Source organism: Triturus cristatus, chromosome 10, assembly GCF_964204655.1.
Source record: "Triturus cristatus chromosome 10, aTriCri1.1, whole genome shotgun sequence".
Lineage (NCBI taxonomy): Eukaryota > Metazoa > Chordata > Amphibia > Caudata > Salamandridae > Triturus > Triturus cristatus.
In genome coordinates this window covers 1,191,009,122-1,191,031,619 of record NC_140593.1, presented here as the reverse complement: position 1 = coordinate 1,191,031,619, position 22,498 = coordinate 1,191,009,122, and the positions used below count along the sequence as shown (strand labels likewise).

At 44.5% G+C, this 22,498-nt stretch overlaps 1 protein-coding gene across 1 annotated transcript in view; it reads left to right on the top strand.

The window, feature by feature from the left end:
* Positions 1–22,498, top strand: part of HDAC6 (histone deacetylase 6) — a 219,371-nt gene that overhangs the window by 161,188 nt on the left and 35,685 nt on the right. Inside the window, exons 24-27 of the mRNA XM_085629603.1 lie at positions 3,831–4,005; positions 4,637–6,450; positions 18,422–18,553; positions 19,429–19,575. Coding sequence (XP_085485729.1) covers positions 3,831–4,005; positions 4,637–6,450; positions 18,422–18,553; positions 19,429–19,575 — 2,268 coding nt within the window. The remainder of the gene's footprint in view (positions 1–3,830; positions 4,006–4,636; positions 6,451–18,421; positions 18,554–19,428; positions 19,576–22,498) is intronic.

Below are 22,498 nucleotides of genomic sequence, written 5' to 3'. Positions count from 1 at the left end.
ACACACACACTGCAGCTTTCACAACTAACACAAAGCATTTGGAGATGGGCCATCCCCCAAAAGATATACCTCTTAGCAGAACATCTACCTGGGATTCACAATCAAATTGCGGATCTGCTTAGTCGTCAAAAACAGCAGATTCATGAATGGGAACTTCATCCGCAAGTTTCCCATCCATTCTTTCAAATGTGGGGTCACCCAGACATAGATATGTTTGCCACACATTTAAACACAAAATGTCCAAACTTCGCCTCCAGGTACCCACACCCATTGTCCAAAGGCAATGAGATATGGATGAATTGGTCAGGCAGATTTGCGTACGCTTTTCCGCCTCTCCCACTCATTCCATTACTGGTGCGCAAACTCAAGCAACAGTCTCTCACAATGATCCTGGTGGCACCAACATGGACAGGACAACCATGGTTCACAACACTACTACAACTCTCAGTAGTCCCACACCAAAAGCTCTACCTCTCCCCAAAGCTTCTCACACAGAACCATGGAGAGATAAGACATCCAGAACCAGCGCAACTGAACCTAGCGATCTGGCTCCTGAAGTCTTAGAGTTTGGTTACCTCAGTCTCCCACCAGATTGTATGAAAGTCATTAAAGAAGCTAGACGTCCTACCACTAGAGCATGCTATGCAGCTAAATGGAAAAGATTTGTTATTTACTGCAACAACAACACGATCAATCCACTAGATGCTTCCACTCAAAACATTATTTGTTATCTCCTGCACCTACAAAGGTGTAATGTGGCATACACATCTATATGATTACATCTTGCTGCTATAGCAGCTTACTTACAGAACAGACACCACTTGTCCTTGTTCAGAGTACCTCCCATCAAAGCTTTCATGGAAGGTCTTAAAAGGAGAATTCCTCCCAGAATTCCACCCTCTCCAGTATGGAACCTAAACATTGTCCTTACAAGACTCATGGGTCCCCCATTTGAACCTTTGCATAAATGTGAGTTACAGTTCCTCACATGGAAAGTAGCTTTCCTTGTAGCCATCATATCCCTCAGAAGAGTGGGTGAACTCCAGGCATTAGCCATACAAGAACCATTTTTTCAAATACATCACAACAAAGTGGTTCTTAGGACAAACCCTAAATTCCTGCCTAAAGTCATTTCAACTTTTCACCTTAACCAGTCTGTTGTGCTCCCAGTCTTCTTTCCTCAACCAGACTCAGTAGCAAAATGAGCTCTTCATACGCTTGACGTCAAAAGAGCTATTTCTTATTACATTGAAAGGACAAAAAGTTTCAGGAAAACTAAACAACTTTTCATAGCTTTTTCACCACCACACAAAGGCAATCCTATATCAAAATCTGGAATTGCTAGGTGGATCGTTAAATGCATTCAAATATGCTACCAAAAAGCAAAGCATACATTATCCATTCCCCCTAGAGCACATTCCACACGCAAACTAGGGGCATCCATGGCATTCTTAGGAAATATTCCCATGTATGATATTTGGAAGGCCGCAACATGGTCTACACCGCACACTTTCACTAAACACTTCTGTGTACATGTGCACACAAAACAACAAGCAAGTGTGGGCCAGGCTATACTAAAACACTTTTTCAAACTACTGCAACGCATACAGGTAGCCACTGCTAACAAGGGAACTGCTGTATAGTCTATGCAAAAGTATGCGATCTACAGCTCATATGCCTCGAACGGTAAATGCTACTTACCAGTATGCATCTGTTCTTGGCATGTAGAGCTGTAGATCCGCATATGCCCACCCACCTCCCCTGACACCGATATGTGTTGCAGTACTATCTTACTTAGATACATTACACATGAACATCTTTCTATTTTTTCTAACTAACTCCATCATCACCCTTCATGACAAAACAATCTGAGGATGGAGTCGATGCCCATGCGCACTAGGAGTCACCTAACCTGTGACTACAAAGACTTCTGCAATAACAAAGTGCAAACATCCGAGCCCAACACCAGATGGCGATCCGATCTATGCAAAAGTATGCTGATCTACAGCTCTACATGCCAAGAACAGATGGACACTGGTAAGTAGCATTTTCCTTTATTAAATTTTAAAAAGCGTTTTATGTATAGTTTTTCCATAAAAGACATACATATACAGAACCAACAAAATATAACCACAAAAGAATTGAAAGACTAGAAGTCAGCAGTCATTTTAAATCCGAAGAACCAGGAAACAAGATCAATTGTAAAGTTAAAGAGGTGAATATTGTTTGAGTTCCCCTCAACATATATACATTAAAAAATGTGGAATCTTGATCAGCTACTGACCTAGTAAGCTCTAAAATTAAGGGACAGGAAAAGAAACCTAGGTTGGAGATAAACCGAGTTGAAAATGTAGCCATCGCCTTCTAGGATACAAAAAGCAACTTTGGCGGTGGAGATAGAGAAGTACCCACTGAGAGTATTTCCCGGCTACAGGCTGTTAACCAGTATATGGATATTGCAGCTCCTAATTTTAATTCAGAATTTTAAAATAATGAGATGGGTTTAGAACAATAAAGCAGGAGGTGCAATGCTTGGAGTACAATTAAATTCCGGGTCCAGTAGAAATTACCTGAAGTAAAAAACAGGAAACCAGATAAATTGTCTAGTTACATCATGTCTCAAAGTCTCGAACATAAGATAAAAGCAAATTATCGTGGATGATATAAAATTGTCGCACTTAAACATGTCCATCATTTAGACTTCACAGTCTGCCTGCAGTTTTCAGTTTTATATGAGAAAGTGGTTCATAATTGTACAGTGATGTATTATGGGAGATGTGAACATTTTTACAGACTGTTTGTTGTTTTTTTTCATGTGGTTGTTTTGTTGTGTCTGTGTGTTATGGATGAATTACATAACCAGTATTTTCAATGTAATAGGTCTCGCATTAGCGAGCGTTTAAGCTATTGGCATTGTAAATGACAATACCTTTTATTTATGTGTTTCTAAAAGCAACACATATATAAAAGACATTGTTGTTTTTAATGGCAAGAGTTCAAGCTCTCGCAAATGCGTGAGCACTTTAATGGTGGCTGCTCCCCCTTTTTTTTTTTTTTTTAGACGCTGCTCGCCTATTCAGGTTACAGTGAGCATGAGCAGCTTCTAAACAGAGGGGTGCGGCCAACATTAAGGTGAAAGCGCAGAAAGTGGAAACAAAAAAATTCAAAAGCTTTTGTAGCGCAGCCAGTAAAGTGAAAGCATTACCGCACTGTATATTAAATAAGTGCGGCCATTGTAGTTAAAGCGGACCGTGCTGTAATTTGAATAAATAAATTAGTTTAACAATAAAAGCGGACAGGTGATGCGATGTCCTGGGTGGAATAGGGGAAGAGCATTAAAGAAAATAGTGCTCACCAACTTATAAACCAAACCATGTAACAACACAAGTAAAAGGTCCAGTCGTTATTGGAGGTAACAAATTCAGACAAGGCGGTACCAAGGAGGGACTAACCAGCCTAATAACGACTTGAAGGCCAGCATTTACGAAGGACAATGACACAAGCCAATTAAAAATCTGGGCGGAGAGTGGGCGAGGCTTCAAAGCCATACTCCACTACTGCATGCTTCTTAGCAACGCATGTGCTGCCCAGGCTCCAACTTAAAATAGCGTGTAAGAGTAATAAAATATTATATATTTTTCCAGGTTTGTTTTTACATTTGGCTCATGCTGATTTTTGAAATATTGGAATTGGTAGGGATTGAATGAAACGCTGTCCCCTTGGTTTGAGGGATTGCTTTCTATTGGCTGTTTGAACTATTGATGTAGTCAGATGTTCACAATCTTGGAGTGTCCCTTGCTGATAAACACTTTTCTCCCTGAATGTGGCAGGGAGGCTACAATCTTTCATCCATCTCTGAATCCATGACAATGTGCACACGCACCCTTCTGGGGGACACCTTGCCTGATCTCGGAAAGCTGCGTGCCCCTCAGCGCAGTGCCCAGCTGTCCGTTAGCAACACTGTGCGGGTGCACAAGAAGTACTGGAAGAGCCTCCAGCTGCAAGGTAAGCATCTATGTCTCTACAGCTACAACCATGTATGTATGTAATGGGAAAACGGGGCAGGAGTACTTCAGAGGTACCTCTTCCGTGACATGGTTTTCTTGGGTATGGTGGCAGGGGACTATGGCATTAAAATGTTATCTTTTCTTGAGATCAGAATGCAACTATTCCTGCTGGAAGGTGCTTCACTAGGTCAGGAGTGAGCAGGAGTAAAAACAAGCATGTTAGCAATATTTTAGGGCCCTTGTATTGCGTGTGTTGAAGTTCTAATGAAGCGTGCAGATTCCCTTTTGACTAGTGTTGAGTGCATATTTCAGCCAAAAAGTGGAACTGACTGAATTCTGACTTTTATTTTGTCCATCCGAGTAGATTCGTTTTTTGGGCTGCAAATCCTTCTGAGGTGGACTGTATTGAAGGACATGATTTAAAGAATGAAAACTGAACCTCTCTTGCCTGCAAAACAGTTCAGGGAGGTGCATGCTTTCTACATTTATTCTAGTTGACTGCCCAGCAGCAGTCAGTCAGAGCAGATTAAATGGGATGGCGTGGGTGGGCGGTGTGTAAATGAGTGTGAGGGAGATAACTCCTTAAAGTGGTAAGGTGGCTGACTAGGTATGTTTTTCTCTTCTTTCAGTTCCCGAGTTTGTGATTGCTGTTGATGAGGTGACTGGAGATAAGCCTGTCACGCCAAGTAAAAGCCGCGATAACACACCAAAGCCAAGCACACCAAAAAGGGATGGCAGCAGCTCGCCTGGGCAGACAGCTACATCAGTGGGTACTAAAATGAACAATCCCCTGAAGGAAGAAGAGAATCCGGGGCTTCTAACACCAACTCTTGGGAAGCCAATGAATCCCATTAGAATTGATAGCGGCCATGGAGTGAATGAAGCAGAGTTGTCCAGGGCATCTGTATCATCCTCCAGGGCGTCGGACACTGCCTTAATGGTTGGAACTGATAAACAAATGGAGAAAGCGGTGGAGATGATGGTGCCAGTAACACAGTTAAAAAAGCTGGAAAGCCCTGGTGGAATTGCAAATAGTCATGACACACAGCCAGCAGAGACAGTAAGGGGTCCATTGTCCTCATCAGACGAGCAGAAGACCCCGATGATGATTGAAAATGACGATGAAGTGAACAAATCGGGGCAACCATGTGTTTCTGCTTCACCGTCTGAGAATCCTGTAAGGATTAAGAAGGATCATGAATCAGATGAAGCAGTGCAGAGGGGGAATCCCATGTCGCCAATGGAGAAAAAGGAGCCCCTCATAGTGAATGGTGAAGTTTATAAATTGGAAAAATTGGTGGAGAGTAAAGACCTCAGTTCACCACAGTCGTCTGAGATCCTCACAATGCAAGAGAATCCTCTTGGTTTCAAAAATGAGGTTCCATTGGTCCCCATTTTATCAACTACCAAACTAGAGATGCCCAAAGAGACTCCTAACCATCCAGAGGAGGAACCGTCAAAGGAGGCTTCAAACCATGTAGGAGCTGGGTCTTCAGTGATGGAACTCTCCCAGACAGTATTGCAGCAATCTGTTTCCCTTGTTGCTGAATGTGCAGACTCTGACGAGCCAGTGACAGAAGATCCAAGGGCCTCCGAGTCACAGTCTGGTGTTGAGGATTATACACAAGGTGCGGATCCAGAGACTGTAGTCTGTCAATCTGTGACTGGGGAACTTGTGACTCCCAGTGAAAGCAGTAATATGGTTGAAGAAGCACTTCTATCACAGAAACCATGTCAGTGTGTGACTGCTCTGGGTGAAGAAAAACACCCTGGAAAGGAGTTGTCAGTTGGAACTACAAAGACATGTTTCCCAGACTCTGAGCACATGAATGCACAAGACTCCAGTAAAGACCAGAATAAGACATTGGGCGTAAATGTGGAGGTTCTACAATTGCCTGCAATGGAACCTACTCCTACGACGTTCTGCAACCTGGACAAAGTGATCCTCAACGATGGGCGAGGAGACACTCTGGTGGATGGTAAAGGCTGCCCTGGAGACAAGTCATGCGACCAGAACTCTGCAGGACCCACACTTCCTCTTTGTGCCTTTAAGAGCCACACTTCAATGCCAGTTGGCGGTGCTAGGAGAAAGGTGAAGCCTTGCACTGTCTATTCTGACTTTTCCACCATAGGCAGTTCAGGCTCCATCACCACTGCATCATCGTCCTCACCGACCTCATCGAATACCACATGTTCTGCAGCATTTTCAGACTCAACAGACCAGACTTTCTCAACTGCTGACATGACACTGGCTTCAGCCTCTCGATTGGCACCCTCACCTTCCTCTGGGAGTCTGGCCCCATCAACGACATTACAGGAGTCGGCCATCTCTGACAGTGCAGTTCATACTGAGACAATAGTGGGGCTTGAAGGCAGTCAAGAGGAACCTGTGGTGGAAATTTCCCTCTCTCTGCAAGTGCTGGACATAGGACAGTCACAAGAGGTAAGGTGGTGCCCAGTAAGGGATGTGTGTTCCGATATATTTTCCTTGAAGGTTGGACACGGTTTCATTCTCTCTCTAACCAAGGAGCCTTTCAACTTTTAGGTCTCTGGTCTACATCATGCATTCGGTCTTTGAAGGTTTAGGGAAAACGTGGGCATTTTGCAGTTATTCTGAGACTCGTGATAGGTCGCTGTTATTGTTTAATATACATGTTCGAGGCATGTGCGCTGTAAATCACATGCTTTGCATACTCCTGCCATCTAGTGTTGGTCCGGATAGGTGCAAGTTGTTTTTGATCGAAGAAGTCTTTCCAGTCACGAGGTAGGTGACTCCTCCTTTCGGTGATGGTGCGCATGGGCATCAACTCCATTGTTAGATTGTTTTTTCCACCATCTAGTTCGGACGACTATTGCTGCGCTTCGCTATCGATCCTCGGGTTCCCCCTCGGGTGCATACTTCTCTCTACCTCAATAGTATTGTTTTCAAACATGCTTTCTCTTTCCGCGGCGTGGTTCAATTCATATTTCAAGACTTCGACATTTCGACCTGAAAATCTGCGGGCAGCCTTCCAGCCCATCCGCGTCCGTTCAGCTCCTTGTCGATGGCATGGACTCCATTTAAATTCTGTCCCCTGTGCCACTTGAAATATCCACGTGCGGGCTGTCATCCAGTGTGTAATTTAAGTTTGTCCCCCGAGCACAAAGAGCAAGACTGTGACGTGTGCCGATCCTTCATATCAAAGAAAACTCTCCGTGATCGTCGGGCTCGACGTCGAGAGATGCAGCGGTTAGAGGTCACACCGGACTTCTTCGGCGAAGATTCAGAACAAGAAGAGGTATCAGCGGCAGAGGAACAGCTGGCTTGAGATGCATCTGACTCCGAATCTGACTTACATTTCGGCCTTGAGGACGATGATGTGCGGCAGGGACAAGGGGACGTGAGTACCAAAGACACCTTCTCCCCCCTCCCACATCCGTAAACAAATCTGAGGCTTCGGCACCACCTTCGCCTCAAGGCCAAGGTTGGCACCGAGAAGAGGTTTCTCACGCTCCACCTCATGACTCGGCACTGAAACACTCTGAAAAGTCTTCGGCTCAGCACCGAGTTGTCCAAAGCCTACTTCTGAGCCAAAACCTTCAAGCTCTAAATCCAAGATGGGTTCCGAACCGAAACCTTCAACACCCAAACCCAAGAAACAACCTTCGGAGTCCCAACCCTATGCACCGAAAGGACATTCTGGTTCCGAAAGCTTTGGTGCCGAAATACAAAGACTTGCCTACAACACAACCGGATCCAAACATAGACACTGTACCTCCTAAATTGGGTCCAAAACAGGAAAAACTGTATATTCACCCTGACACAGGGCATATCCATGCTAAACCACTGTCTTTAGCACAAGCTTTCTGATGAGGACAGCCCATGCAAAATTCCTTTGAAGAAATAAAGTGTAGGCACTAGTCCTTTCCATACACTTCACCTCCTCCCTCTCCGCCACAGCTTGATCCATTACATATTACACCTAGTCAGTCTCCTCCACCTCAGTTTGACGCAGGTGACCCTGACGATGAGGATGCATAATTACCAGCTCCTTGGGCGGACTACACAACTGATCCTCCACAGGATACAGACCCAGAGCTTTGTCCTGCCAGGCCATCTCCACCTGATGCCAATCTATCATACCAACAGCTTATTGCTAGACCAGCAGAATACCATGGGGTGGAACTACATAAAGAGTCCCTAGAGAAAGATTGTCTCTGACACTCTAGGCTCCCATACATCTAGTCAGACACTGCCTATGCTCAAGGGTATGTTAAGGCACACAGACAATATTTTTAAAGATCCTGTCCGTGCCAAAATCCTTACTCCTAGGGTAGATAAAAAATATAAATCTTCCCCAGCAGCTCCTATTTTTATTAAGGGTCAGTTACCACATGACTCTTTAGTGGTATCAAATGCTAGAAAGAGACTGACCAGAACACTTCCTCCTACAAAGGCAATTGCCAATCATCTTTAACAAGCGGATTGTTCGGAGGAAGTTATAGAGGAAATAGTCCCAGGTGCAAAGGTAAAAAGACCACACCTCGCTTCCCTTTCCTCAAGTAAACAGTGACTTCTTTTCGACTATTCCACACCTGTCGGAGGAAGACTTCAACTCTTTCTCCCCATTTGGAAATCAATAACAACCGACAAATGGGTGCTTGTAATTATCCAACATGGTTATTGCCTGCAGCCTATCAACAATCCTCCAAACATTCCTCCTCGATCTCACAAAATGTCACCAGACCACCAGCACTTGCTCCAACAAGAAGTGCAATCTTTATTACTCAAAGGGACTATAGACCAAGTCCCATTTCAATACCAAGGGTCAGGGGTTTATTCCCTTTACTTCCTCATTCCCAAAAAGGGTGGTTCCTTGAGACCTATTCTAGATCTGAGGGAGAGTTAAATAAAAACATATTGTCAGAGCACTTTCACATGGTAACTCTTCAACAAGTACTTTCCCTCTTACAGCAAGGCAACCTTATGTCTACTCTATATCTAAAGGACGCCTACTTTCATATTCCAATTCATCCCGCTCATCGCAAACCTCTGGTTTCTGATAGCAGGCAAACATTACCAGTTCAAGGTACTTCCATTTGGCGTCACCACAGCCCCTAGAGTTTACCAGATGTGCTTGCAGTGGTAGCCGCTCATCTCAGAAGACAATGTATACATGTCTTCCCTTACCTGGACGACTGACTTATCAAAGTGGGCATTTACTAGAATTGTATACTGCACACTCAGACAACAGTACCCCTACTTCATCAGTTGAGTTGCACAACAAATGCACAGAAATCTCACCTGTGTCCGGCACAAGTGCAATCTTATCTTGGAACTACCCTCAAAGCTCTAGCCACATCCAATGTAGCCAGGATTCACAATATTCAGGCCACACTATTACAATTTCAACCCAATTAATCATTACCAGCCAGAGTCTTCATGCAACTGCTGGGAATGATGGCATCCTGCATTGCAACCGTGCCTCATGGAAGGCTTCGCATGCGTCCTCTGCAAGAATGTCTAGCGCGTCAGTGGAATCAAACACAGGGTCTATTAACCGATCTAGTGTTGGTTGACAGCCACACTCATCGCTCTCCGCAGTGATGAAACCCTCAAAACTTAGGCAAAGGGCGGCCTTTCATAGACCCGATTCCACACACTATACTGACAGCATATGCATTAACAGGTTGGGGTGTCATCTTCAACATTACACAGTACAGGGGCTGTGGTCGAACAATCACAAACGTCTCCACATCAACTACCTGGAACTTCTAGCAGTGTTCCTAGCACACACAGCTTTTTTCACCCAACTTATAGGCAAGACTGTCTTAGTCTGCACGGACAACATGACAGCAATGTACTACCTACAGAAACAGGTAGGGACACACTCTCCAACTGTTGCGCCTTGCACAAAGCATTTGGAATTGGGCGATTCACCACAAAATCTATCTCCTCTGAGATCACCTTCCAGGAGTAGACAATCAGATTGCAGACCTGCTCAGCAGGCACTGGCAGCAAGTACACGAGTGGGAACTACATTCTCAAGTTCTTCTTCCCTACTTTCAAAAATGGGGATTTACACAGATATATCTGTTTGCCACAGTACTCAACACAAAATGCCCAAACTTCGCATCCAGGTTCCCACACCGAGCATCCAAAGGCAATGCTCTATGGATGAATTGGTCAGGATATTTGCTTGCGCTTTTCCGCTTCTCCCACTAATTCCATTACTGGTTCGGAAGCTCAAACAAACGTCCCTCACACTGATCTTAATAGCCCCCACATGGGCTCATCAACCTTGATACACCACCCTGTTAGAACTCTCGGTGGTTCCACATCAAAAGCTACATCTCACACCCTGTCTCCTCACTCAGAGCTATGGAGAAGTCAGGCATCCAAATCCCACAGAACTCAACCTAGCGTTTGGCTCCTAAAGTCATAGAGTTTGGTTATTTACAACTACCACCAGACTATATGAATATTCTCAAAGAGGCTAGAAAGCCTACTACTTGAGCATGTTATGCATCTAAATGGAAACAGTTTGTTGTCTCTTGTAACAACAACATCAATCCACTTGATGCTTCTGTACAGAACATCATTTATCATCTGTTGCATTTACAGCAATGTGGATTAGCTTACACATCCATTAGTTTACATCTAGCAGCGGTAGCTGCATTTTTGCAAAATAGACTACACTTATCTCTATTCAGAGTACCAGTGATTAAAGCCTTCATGGAAGGATTAAAAAGCGTGATACCACCAATAATTACCCCTGCTTCGGAGTGGAACTTAAACATAGTCCTTACAAGGCTAATGGGTCCACCTTTTGAACCAATGGACAAATGTCAGTTACAATTCCTATCATGGAAAGTTGATTTCCTCATAGTGATATCCTCACTAAGGAGAGTTGATAAACTTCAGGCATTAATATAACAAGGAGTCTGTCAGTCTGAAAAATGGGCACAGTCACCAAAGGGATAGAGATAAACGTAGAATATGAAAAGGAACCTTAGAGTGCTGTATGATTTCGTAGGATTTCCATCAATAACCAGTGATTGGTTGATGTCATCATCTGGATATCCAAACCTTCCCACCACTGTGAATCACTCCATCCTGGAGTATCATTCGTGGTACGGTGTTAACCAGAGCACCTGCATAAGGCCCGGGAAGGGGGAAGGAAAGAAGACAGCCAAGCCACTAGCTAAGGCAAGATGTGTGGGTATATACCGAAATGATATATAAGTAGTGCAGTGCAGTAAAGTGAAAATGTTAAAAAAGGAGTTGGAGGAAGAAAATGATAGTTTATTAGAAAATATTCCTACCAATCCTTATTTAAAAATGGTGCAAAAATAGCTTCTAACAAATATGCTGTTTAACAATAGGGTCGACATGTTTCAGCCTGCTTGCCCTCATGGTCAAATGGCTTTCGTCAGGACCTTCAAATTATCTATTGCTACTGCAACAATGGATAGTGAAAAAGGAACAGTGAATATGTTAAAAAATACGACCTTTTGCGGTGTATAACTCCTTCGTACTCTCAGTCTATACAAGTAAATCTGTGGAAATACGGAAGAAACCAAGGACAACAGAATAAGGTGAAAACATTTAACATACTCTCGCACGGAAAACTGTGTCCAAATCTCCAGTGCTTACCTGATTAGCACGAGAAGTGAACCTCACCTCACCCGGAATCAACTCAGGTTTGAAGGAGGCCCCGCCCTGAAGAATTAAAGAAAGTGCGGGGAAATTGAAAAACGATGAACCTTGAGATAGATGGTTCATGATTAAAAAATTAGACATTACTCAGAATGTCCCATATATGCTCTGTTATGAACTCTGTAATGACTTCCCCTGATAGGTAAAGCAACACCCAAGGTAAAACCTCGATTGTGAATGTAATGGCGGCTGCGCAAATGTTCCAGTGTTAATGGAACACGCAATGCGTGATTTCGCCAGTTTGAACAAAATAGTGAGGCAAAACAACTCCTTACCTCTCCGTCGGTACCTCGGTGTAGGATCTGAGCCGTTTGGGAGGTAACCGGCACCTCAGGTGTGCTGTATTAAACATATGCATGTGTAAAGTCGCATCATGATTCGTCAAACCGGAGCCAATCGGTTCCATAGTTAAAGTTGTACTCGCTCCTGATTTAGCCAATGAATGCCCGGTATCTCGCGGGACTAAAAAATGACTACAGAATGACGTCTGTGTGTCCGGAAGACGTAGTTCTGTGTAAATACGAGCCGTGAGCAAGCTTTATCAAACACCGTGACATGGACATTTACCATTTAACAATGTTATAAGTGGACAAGCTAGGTTAACACCCACCGTAAAACTATGAACCAGCTAATAAATAGCCTAGTATCGTCAACTGGGGAGCATACAGCTGAGTGGAGTGGCTATTAGTCACCGTAACACGGACATTTAACAGTGTCGAAGTAGACATCCTGCTTAACAACCACCATATGACTATGAACCGCTAATGAATAGCCTAGTGTCAAAAGTAGGGGTATGTATAGCTGAGTGGACTAGCTATAAGCGTTCAGTGTACATATGGAAATGAGATAGCATGAAGGCTGAGTCACTGTCTGATCATGATTAGTGACCTGTATGTATTATAATGAGATCCAAGGGACTATTGCTGCGCTTCGCTATCGATCCTCGGGTTCCCCCTCGGGTGCATACTTCTCTCTACCTCAATAGTATTGTTTTCAAACATGCTTTCTCTTTCCGCGGCGTGGTTCAATTCATATTTCAAGACTTCGACATTTCGACCTGAAAATCTGCGGGCAGCCTTCCAGCCCATCCACGTCCGTTCAGCTCCTTGTCGATGGCATGGACTCCATTTAAATTCTGTCCCCTGTGCCACTTGAAATATCCACGTGCGGGCTGTCATCCAGTGTGTAATTTAAGTTTGTCCCCCGAGCACAAAGAGCAAGACTGTGACGTGTGCCGATCCTTCATATCAAAGAAAACTCTCCGTGATCGTTGGGCTCGACGTCGAGAGATGCAGCGGTTAGAGGTCACACCGGACTTCTTCGGCGAAGATTCAGAACAAGAAGAGGTATCAGCGGCAGAGGAACAGCTGGCTTGAGATGCATCTGACTCCGAATCTGACTTACATTTCGGCCTTGAGGACGATGATGTGCGGCAGGGACAAGGGGACGTGAGTACCAAAGACACCTTCTCCCCCCTCCCACATCCGTAAACAAATCTGAGGCTTCGGCACCACCTTCGCCTCAAGGCCAAGGTTGGCACCGAGAAGAGGTTTCTCACGCTCCACCTCATGACTCGGCACTGAAACACTCTGAAAAGTCTTCGGCTCAGCACCGAGTTGTCCAAAGCCTACTTCTGAGCCAAAACCTTCAAGCTCTAAATCCAAGATGGGTTCCGAACCGAAACCTTCAACACCCAAACCCAAGAAACAACCTTCGGAGTCCCAACCCTATGCACCGAAAGGACATTCTGGTTCCGAAAGCTTTGGTGCCGAAATACAAAGACTTGCCTACAACACAACCGGATCCAAACATAGACACTGTACCTCCTAAATTGGGTCCAAAACAGGAAAAACTGTATATTCACCCTGACACAGGGCATATCCATGCTAAACCACTGTCTTTAGCACAAGCTTTCTGATGAGGACAGCCCATGCAAAATTCCTTTGAAGAAATAAAGTGTAGGCACTAGTCCTTTCCATACACTTCACCTCCTCCCTCTCCGCCACAGCTTGATCCATTACATATTACACCTAGTCAGTCTCCTCCACCTCAGTTTGACGCAGGTGACACTGACGATGAGGATGCATAATTACCAGCTCCTTGGGCGGACTACACAACTGATCCTCCACAGGATACAGACCCAGAGCTTTGTCCTGCCAGGCCATCTCCACCTGATGCCAATCTATCATACCAACAGCTTATTGCTAGACCAGCAGAATACCATGGGGTGGAACTACATAAAGAGTCCCTAGAGAAAGATTGTCTCTGACACTCTAGGCTCCCATACATCTAGTCAGACACTGCCTATGCTCAAGGGTATGTTAAGGCACACAGACAATATTTTTAAAGATCCTGTCCGTGCCAAAATCCTTACTCCTAGGGTAGATAAAAAATATAAATCTTCCCCAGCAGCTCCTATTTTTATTAAGGGTCAGTTACCACATGACTCTTTAGTGGTATCAAATGCTAGAAAGAGACTGACCAGAACACTTCCTCCTACAAAGGCAATTGCCAATCATCTTTAACAAGCGGATTGTTCGGAGGAAGTTATAGAGGAAATAGTCCCAGGTGCAAAGGTAAAAAGACCACACCTCGCTTCCCTTTCCTCAAGTAAACAGTGACTTCTTTTCGACTATTCCACACCTGTCGGAGGAAGACTTCAACTCTTTCTCCCCATTTGGAAATCAATAACAACCGACAAATGGGTGCTTGTAATTATCCAACATGGTTATTGCCTGCAGCCTATCAACAATCCTCCAAACATTCCTCCTCGATCTCACAAAATGTCACCAGACCACCAGCACTTGCTCCAACAAGAAGTGCAATCTTTATTACTCAAAGGGACTATAGACCAAGTCCCATTTCAATACCAAGGGTCAGGGGTTTATTCCCTTTACTTTCTCATTCCCAAAAAGGGTGGTTCCATGAGACCTATTCTAGATCTGAGGGAGAGTTAAATAAAAACATATTGTCAGAGCACTTTCACATGGTAACTCTTCAACAAGTACTTTCCCTCTTACAGCAAGGCGACCTTATGTCTACTCTATATCTAAAGGACGCCTACTTTCATATTCCAATTCATCCCGCTCATCGCAAACCTCTGGTTTCTGATAGCAGGCAAACATTACCAGTTCAAGGTACTTCCATTTGGCGTCACCACAGCCCCTAGAGTTTACCAGATGTGCTTGCAGTGGTAGCCGCTCATCTCAGAAGACAATGTATACATGTCTTCCCTTACCTGGACGACTGACTTATCAAAGTGGGCATTTACTAGAATTGTATACTGCACACTCAGACAACAGTACCCCTACTTCATCAGTTGAGTTGCACAACAAATGCACAGAAATCTCACCTGTGTCCGGCACAAGTGCAATCTTATCTTGGAACTACCCTCAAAGCTCTAGCCACATCCAATGTAGCCAGGATTCACAATATTCAGGCCACACTATTACAATTTCAACCCAATTAATCATTACCAGCCAGAGTCTTCATGCAACTGCTGGGAATGATGGCATCCTGCATTGCAACCGTGCCTCATGGAAGGCTTCGCATGCGTCCTCTGCAAGAATGTCTAGCGCGTCAGTGGAATCAAACACAGGGTCTATTAACCGATCTAGTGTTGGTTGACAGCCACACTCATCGCTCTCCGCAGTGGTGAAACCCTCAAAACTTAGGCAAAGGGCGGCCTTTCATAGACCCGATTCCACACACTATACTGACAGCATATGCATTAACAGGTTGGGGTGTCATCTTCAACATTACACAGTACAGGGGCTGTGGTCGAACAATCACAAACGTCTCCACATCAACTACCTGGAACTTCTAGCAGTGTTCCTAGCACACACAGCTTTTCTCACCCAACTTATAGGCAAGACTGTCTTAGTCTGCACGGACAACATGACAGCAATGTACTACCTACCGAAACAGGTAGGGACACACTCTCCAGCTGTTGCGCCTTGCACAAAGCAATTGGAATTGGGCGATTCACCACAAAATCTATCTCCTCTGAGATCACCTTCCAGGAGTAGACAATCAGATTGCAGACCTGCTCAGCAGGCACTGGCAGCAAGTACACGAGTGGGAACTACATTCTCAAGTTCTTCTTCCCTACTTTCAAAAATGGGGATTTACACAGATATATCTGTTTGCCACAGTACTCAACACAAAATGCCCAAACTTTGCATCCAGGTTCCCACACAGAGCATCCAAAGGCAATGCTCTATGGATGAATTGGTCAGGATATTTGCTTGCGCTTTTCCGCTTCTCCCACTAATTCCATTACTGGTTCGGAAGCTCAAACAAACGTCCCTCACACTGATCTTAATAGCCCCCACATGGGCTCATCAACCTTGATACACCACCCTGTTAGAACTCTCGGTGGTTCCACATCAAAAGCTACATCTCACACCCTGTCTCCTCACTCAGAGCTATGGAGAAGTCAGGCATCCAAATCCCACAGAACTCAACCTAGCGTTTGGCTCCTAAAGTCATAGAGTTTGGTTATTTACAACTACCACCAGACTATATGAATATTCTCAAAGAGGCTAGAAAGCCTACTACTTGAGCATGTTATGCATCTAAATGGAAACAGTTTGTTGTCTCTTGTAACAACAACATCAATCCACTTGATGCTTCTGTACAGAACATCATTTATCATCTGTTGCATTTACAGCAATGTGGATTAGCTTACACATCCATTAGTTTACATCTAGCAGCGGTAGCTGCATTTTTGCAAAATAGACTACACTTATCTCTATTCAGAGTACCAGTGATTAAAGCCTTCATGGAAGGATTAAAAAGCGTGATAGCACCAATAATTACCCCTGCTTCGGAGTGGAACTTAAACATAGTCCTTACAAGGCTAATGGGTCCACCTTTTGAACCAATGGACAAATGTCAGTTACAATTCCTATCATGGAAAGTTGATTTCCTCATAGTGATATCCTCACTAAGGAGAGTTGATAAACTTCAGGCATTAACTATACAAGAGCCTTTCTTTCAACATCACAAAGATAGAGTGGTTCTTCGTACCAATCCTAAATTTCTCCCTAAAGTAGTTTCTGCTTTTCATATCAATCAATCAGTTGAGTTACCTGTGTTCTTTCCTCTACCTGATTCTGTAGCAGGACGAGCTTTACATACACTTGATGTTAGGCGGGCTATACTTTATTACATAGAAAGAACCAAAGAATTTAGGAAAACAAAGCAACTATTTGTTGTTTTTCTCCACCTCACAAGGACAATCCTATATCTAAATCAGGTATTGCAAGATGGATTGTAAAATGTAACCAAACATGTTATGTTAAAGCAAAGAGAACTTTGTTAGTACCCCCTAGAACACATTCTACTCACAAAATAGGGGCTACTATGGCCTTCTTGGGAAATATTCTCATAGCTGATATTTGTAAGACCGCAACATGGTCTACACCGCACACATTCACCAAACACTATTGTGTAGATGTGTTAGCAAGACAACAGGCAAATGTAGACCAAGCAGTACATAAAACAACAAACAAACAAGCAGCCAAAACCTGGAACATGCTCTTGGTAGACATCAGACTTACACCCTCCCTGAACACCTTCAGGAAGGCTCTCAAGACATGGCTCTTCGGCTAACGGACCAGCGAACTCCCCCCCTCCCCCCTCCAGCACCTTGAGACCCTCACAGGGTTAGCCACCGCTTTGGGAGTTTACTGCCATATAGTCTTATGCAAAGCATGTGATCTACAACTCAGTAAGCATCTGTTCTTGGCAAGTAGAGCAGTAGATTCACATGCGTCCACCTACCTCCCCGTCTCCTGTAGTTGTTGTAGTTCTTAATTGACATTCATACGCATGGACATCTCTGTTCTACACATACTAACTCCACTCTCACGCCTCTGCTGGAAAGCAGTCTAAAAATGTAGTCTATAGCCGTGCGCACTATCACCGAAAGGAGGAGTCACCTACCTCATGACTGGAAAGACTTCTTCGAGCAAAGACAACTTGCAACCATCCTGACCCAACACTAGATGGCAGGAGTATGCAAAGCATGTCAATCTTCTGCTCTACTTGCCAAGATCAGATGCTTACTGGGTAAGTAACATTATCTTTCCACTCTGGAGAGTGTTGGTCGTTGAATGCAAAGAACATGGAAGACGGTTTCTCCCACACATAGTCGTCGTGTCTTTAAAGTGAAGAATGTGAGGTACACTGATTTCACTATAGTGTATTAGGGATGCACCATGTTGTACCAACATACTCCGCTTCTAAGGCTGAAGCACCTTGAGCCATCTTGGTACAAAGAGGCCCCATTCCAGACTCTGGCAGCTAGGGAGTCTCTGGGCAGAATGAATTGCTATGAGTGCAAGCGCTGGTTCTTGCAGACGTAGCCCAAGTTGCATGTAGATAGTTGCAATCTCTCCTGGCATGGCTCAGCACTGAGTAGATTTCCCCAGTCTTTGGTGAAGTAAGCTGCATCTGAAAGAGATTGTCACTCCGGCATACCATGATATAGTGCAGGCTTTGAGTTGAGGCATGAGACATTCATGCTTGCTATCTGGAATCCCTGGCACAGGCTTTGAGTGCCATCTTCTTCTCATTGCATCTCTTGGGGGTTAGAGATTGCTTGTACAGGACGGAGGGACACAACAAGAGAGGGTCGAAGAGCCAGCATACAGAGAGAGCTGCCTACAAGGTGTTGTATGGTATTTTCCATGTGCATTTTTTCTTTCAGGAGACCCCAGGAAACTCCATTTTGACCAGCCCAAAGAAGGAAGAGCTTTTAGAAGAAGCTACTGGATGGACCAACCCTTTGGCCTCCAGGCCTCTCTGCAAACTCTTTGGGAGCGGTCCAGAGGAGGAATCGGTGAGGGGCAAGATATGCACCTATAGGATGTATTGAGGGTCTCGACTTGAAAAACAGGGGCTGCTATAAGTCAGAATATCAGCATTACATGGATTAGTCTGTGTTTTGCACAGTGAAGGTTGACTATCCGCTAAACGAGAGATCCAGAGGCATTGGTTCTATAATTCAGCCACCTCCACATGACCATATTGTGTTATCAGGGGCTATAAGCTTCACCTCTCTGTGGTTGTGCTTGCTTTTCTGTGAAAATGGTGAGACCTTACAGACTAGCTAATGACTGCAATGGCTGCTAAACAAACGAACTGGACATAAAGTAATTGATTTACGCCTCATCAGGTCATGATTCAGCTTTACTAACCGCTTATGAGCTTCATGAGCCAAAATAGGTGTGGTAGATACACATCCTAATTGTAATGCTTTAAAAAGCTGTACAGGTGTACCTATTGCTAGACTAGCTCGTGGTTGTGCAGGCAAGGATTGTATGCCATTAACAGTGCTGCAATAGCAGGCGTACTGTACATCAGGCGCTGGCAGATGATGCTTTGACCCAGTAGTGAATCAGTAGAAGGTGCAGAAAGCCATGATTGAGTTTTCTTGCCATTGCTGTGTTTGGATATCTTTTCCTGTGTTATGCAAGCAGTGCGGTAGAACATGATTGATATTTGATGCCAGAGCTGGCCATGGATTGCTTGCATGCTACTAGCCAGGATGGAGGTGTGTTTGCAGAGCTGTCAGTCGACCCCTTTACTGGAACATTAGTAAGTGGTGGAGCTCAGAGTGCGGGTGCACTGGCAGTGTTGTGCTGTTGGACTGAGATGGTAGGGTAGCTACTTCATGACATAAATTGTTAATAACATTTTTGACTTCTTCTCCAGGGCATGTTGTATGCAGTCACTCCTCTACCTTGGTGCCCTCACTTAGAATCGGTGCAGCCCGTCCCAGAGTGTGGCCTCAATGTGACGGAAGCCTGTCGAGACTGCAACAGTACAGTGGAAAACTGGGTCTGCCTTGTCTGTTACCAGGTAATTATTCTTTGTTTTCTGTATATGCTGTGCTCACATGTTAACTTATTATGGAATCTGGTTCAGGATGAATCATTCTAATATACACTTATACCTCAGATTCATCGCCATGTGAATATTTGCCCAGGCATTAAACTGGATCTGGAAACTCAGTAGCAGTACTCCTGCATGCTGGTAGCTGGAATCCTGCGGCTTCTCACTGACATTGTTCCTGCCTATAAATGCTATCCAGGCTTTTAGAAGCTAGTTTTTATCTTTCTGCACCTTCAGACACGTAGCCGGAGCAGTACTCCTTTAGCCAATAATGAGAATTTATCTACAAAATACTCTTTTAAAAATGTTTATTTGTTAATTAGTGTGCAAGCGAAAGGTATCCCCTCCCAAAAAGATGGGGTTTAAACCTTGTAAGGACTGTTGCAAACAAATATCTGACATACCTCCGCGAGGTATACCTGTGGTTCTCCAGAGAGGGTGCAGAGGGATCAGCATGTCCCAATCTTGCTTCCAAGCTCCTATAGAGTAGATTCAGAGTTTGTGCCCAATGCAACCCAAATTTTTAGATCTGTCTGGGACATTGCAGCAAATAGAGGTCTTCAGGAGGCTATGTTCATATTTGCCACGCTTCCGGCTCCCTCTGGCGTACATCCAGGCCCCAAAAATCCACAGAGGTCTCCCTTCAGGGTTCCCGTCTGGAGATTCATCCTTGGCACCATTTGTGCCACTTGAAACCACTTGGATTCCCCACCAGATTCAGTGCCAACTTCGATTCCGGCACCACTTCCTGCGCCTGTTCCCTTCACATTGACGCTGTTTCCGGAAGAGAATGCACTACCTATAACGGTTTCCCACTCCGAGCTAGCCTCCTCTCAACCAGGCCACGTACTGATCCCATGTTATTGCAACCTACAGAAACTTTATGACTACAGTACATTGCCTTTACCACATGGTAGAGCTCTGCGTCAGATTCTCAATAAGGACTATGATGAGGGGGACAAATTTGTCCTACGATATGATGAGAATAGTTGGTATGCAGACTTGAAGGTTCGCATTGGTCTAAACACCTCCCCAGACACTGGACTTGTCAACCCCTCCCCCCCCTCCCTTGTCCTCCCACAGAGGAGAGTGTGTGTTTTTTGCCCTGTTTATATGATTGGCTGTGGAGGAACTTGACTTGCAGCTCCCTACCATGGAGGTCAAAACAAACATTTTCATTGTAGTTCTTCAGTCTGCCCAGGTGGATACTGAACCTCTTCTTCCATTTAACAAAGTCCTTAATGATACACTCTTGGGCTGAATCACGCTCTGGGCTCCAGTCAACAGGCATGTAGCCCGCTGCCACAAACTGAGCATCTGGCGATCCTCTCTTCTTGACTCCACACCTGAAAAGTCTGGTGGTCCAGTTGTCCACTAGCAGAGTGAACTCTCATGCCTTTTCTACGACGACTCTTGACTGTGCATCCAAACGCATAGAGACTTTGTGGAAGCCCATGTTCTCTTCTGCCAGACTTGCTTTGCGCTTAGTCAATGCCAGCTTCCTCCTTGGCCACTACAGCCATGCTTTATGAAGTGTGGTTGGTCAGATTCTACAGGCAGTTCCAGAGAGTCTATTGGTATCTTTAGCCCACTCCTATCTTTAGCCCAAATCTACTGAACGGCAAGAATGATGCAAAATGTGTTACCTGGTATGGCCTGGACGCTGCTTCAGTGCCACTCCTGGATGAGGTCTACAGGCTTCTTGGGGGATGTCCGGGTATCATTAATGGACATGCTCTTTGATGGCTCTCAGCGCACCTTGAGTAAGCGAACAGTAGTCTGTCTGAATAGGTTTTCTGAAGGGAAACTTTCAGCAGACTTTTTTGCATTGAAGGCAGCAATGCAGTAGTTGGATGTCATCCAATTGAAAGACCAGTCTAGGGGGCCTGAACTATGCACACATACCACCTGAAAGTTTCGGGTTTTCGAATGTTGACAAATTCTTCATTTGTCATTTTTCTTGCCTTGCTAAAACACCTTCCTCTGTGTTTCTGGTTATTGCATGCAATGGTGGCCTTCTGCCTAGCTCATATCTTCATCCCACCACACCACACCTTGGCCAAACCAAACTTGTCTGACCTTGCCATTTGCTATAGATGTCCAAAAAATGGACATGGCGAGGGAAGAAAGGCTTCTCGCTGAACAGAAGAGTTTGAAATTTGTTTAAAACATTCACCTTTGGGTAGCTCACCCTGTTCTACCAGGGAGTATAAATAAGTACTCGCCAATTTGTACTTCCACTGGACTTAAAGGAGAGCTACTGTTTCTTTGTTGAAATTATACATTCCATGGAGTTGAATTCTTTCTGATGATTGCTCTCCGTGAAGGGAAGGGACCAGCATTGGTTCCGGGAACATCTTGCTGCTTTCATCTGGGTGAGATGAGGCGCTGAAGTTCTACCCATTTGAAGACTGACACAAGACCCAGCTGACTAAAAGCATAGAGGATTTGTCAAGGACTCGAGATTGCCCTGAAGAAACAAGATGTCTGCTGCTTTGGTGGGCTGAAATTATAACCAAAAATCACTGACCAGTATTATCCCAAGTACCGGAACTGGCAAGCCTCTTTATTACATCCTCACTGGTGAGCCAGCCTCATCCCCAACCTTAGGGTGTCAGTTTCTGGTATATCACAGTCCCTGAGTGACCATGAAGGATTCAAACCATCAGAACTGTGGCTTTTGATGTGGTCTGGTTGTCTTGAGCCAGGCATGATTAGAAGGTCACATTAAACATGTGTTTATGTTTGCAAGACACCATTTTAATTTGTTTGTTGGTTTCTGCATCTTCCACATGGGGACGCCTTATATTTGTTACTTTATGTTCCGGATGCTTAATACCTCAATTAAAGCTGGCAAATTAGTGATAGAATGGGAAACGGCGTCTATTGT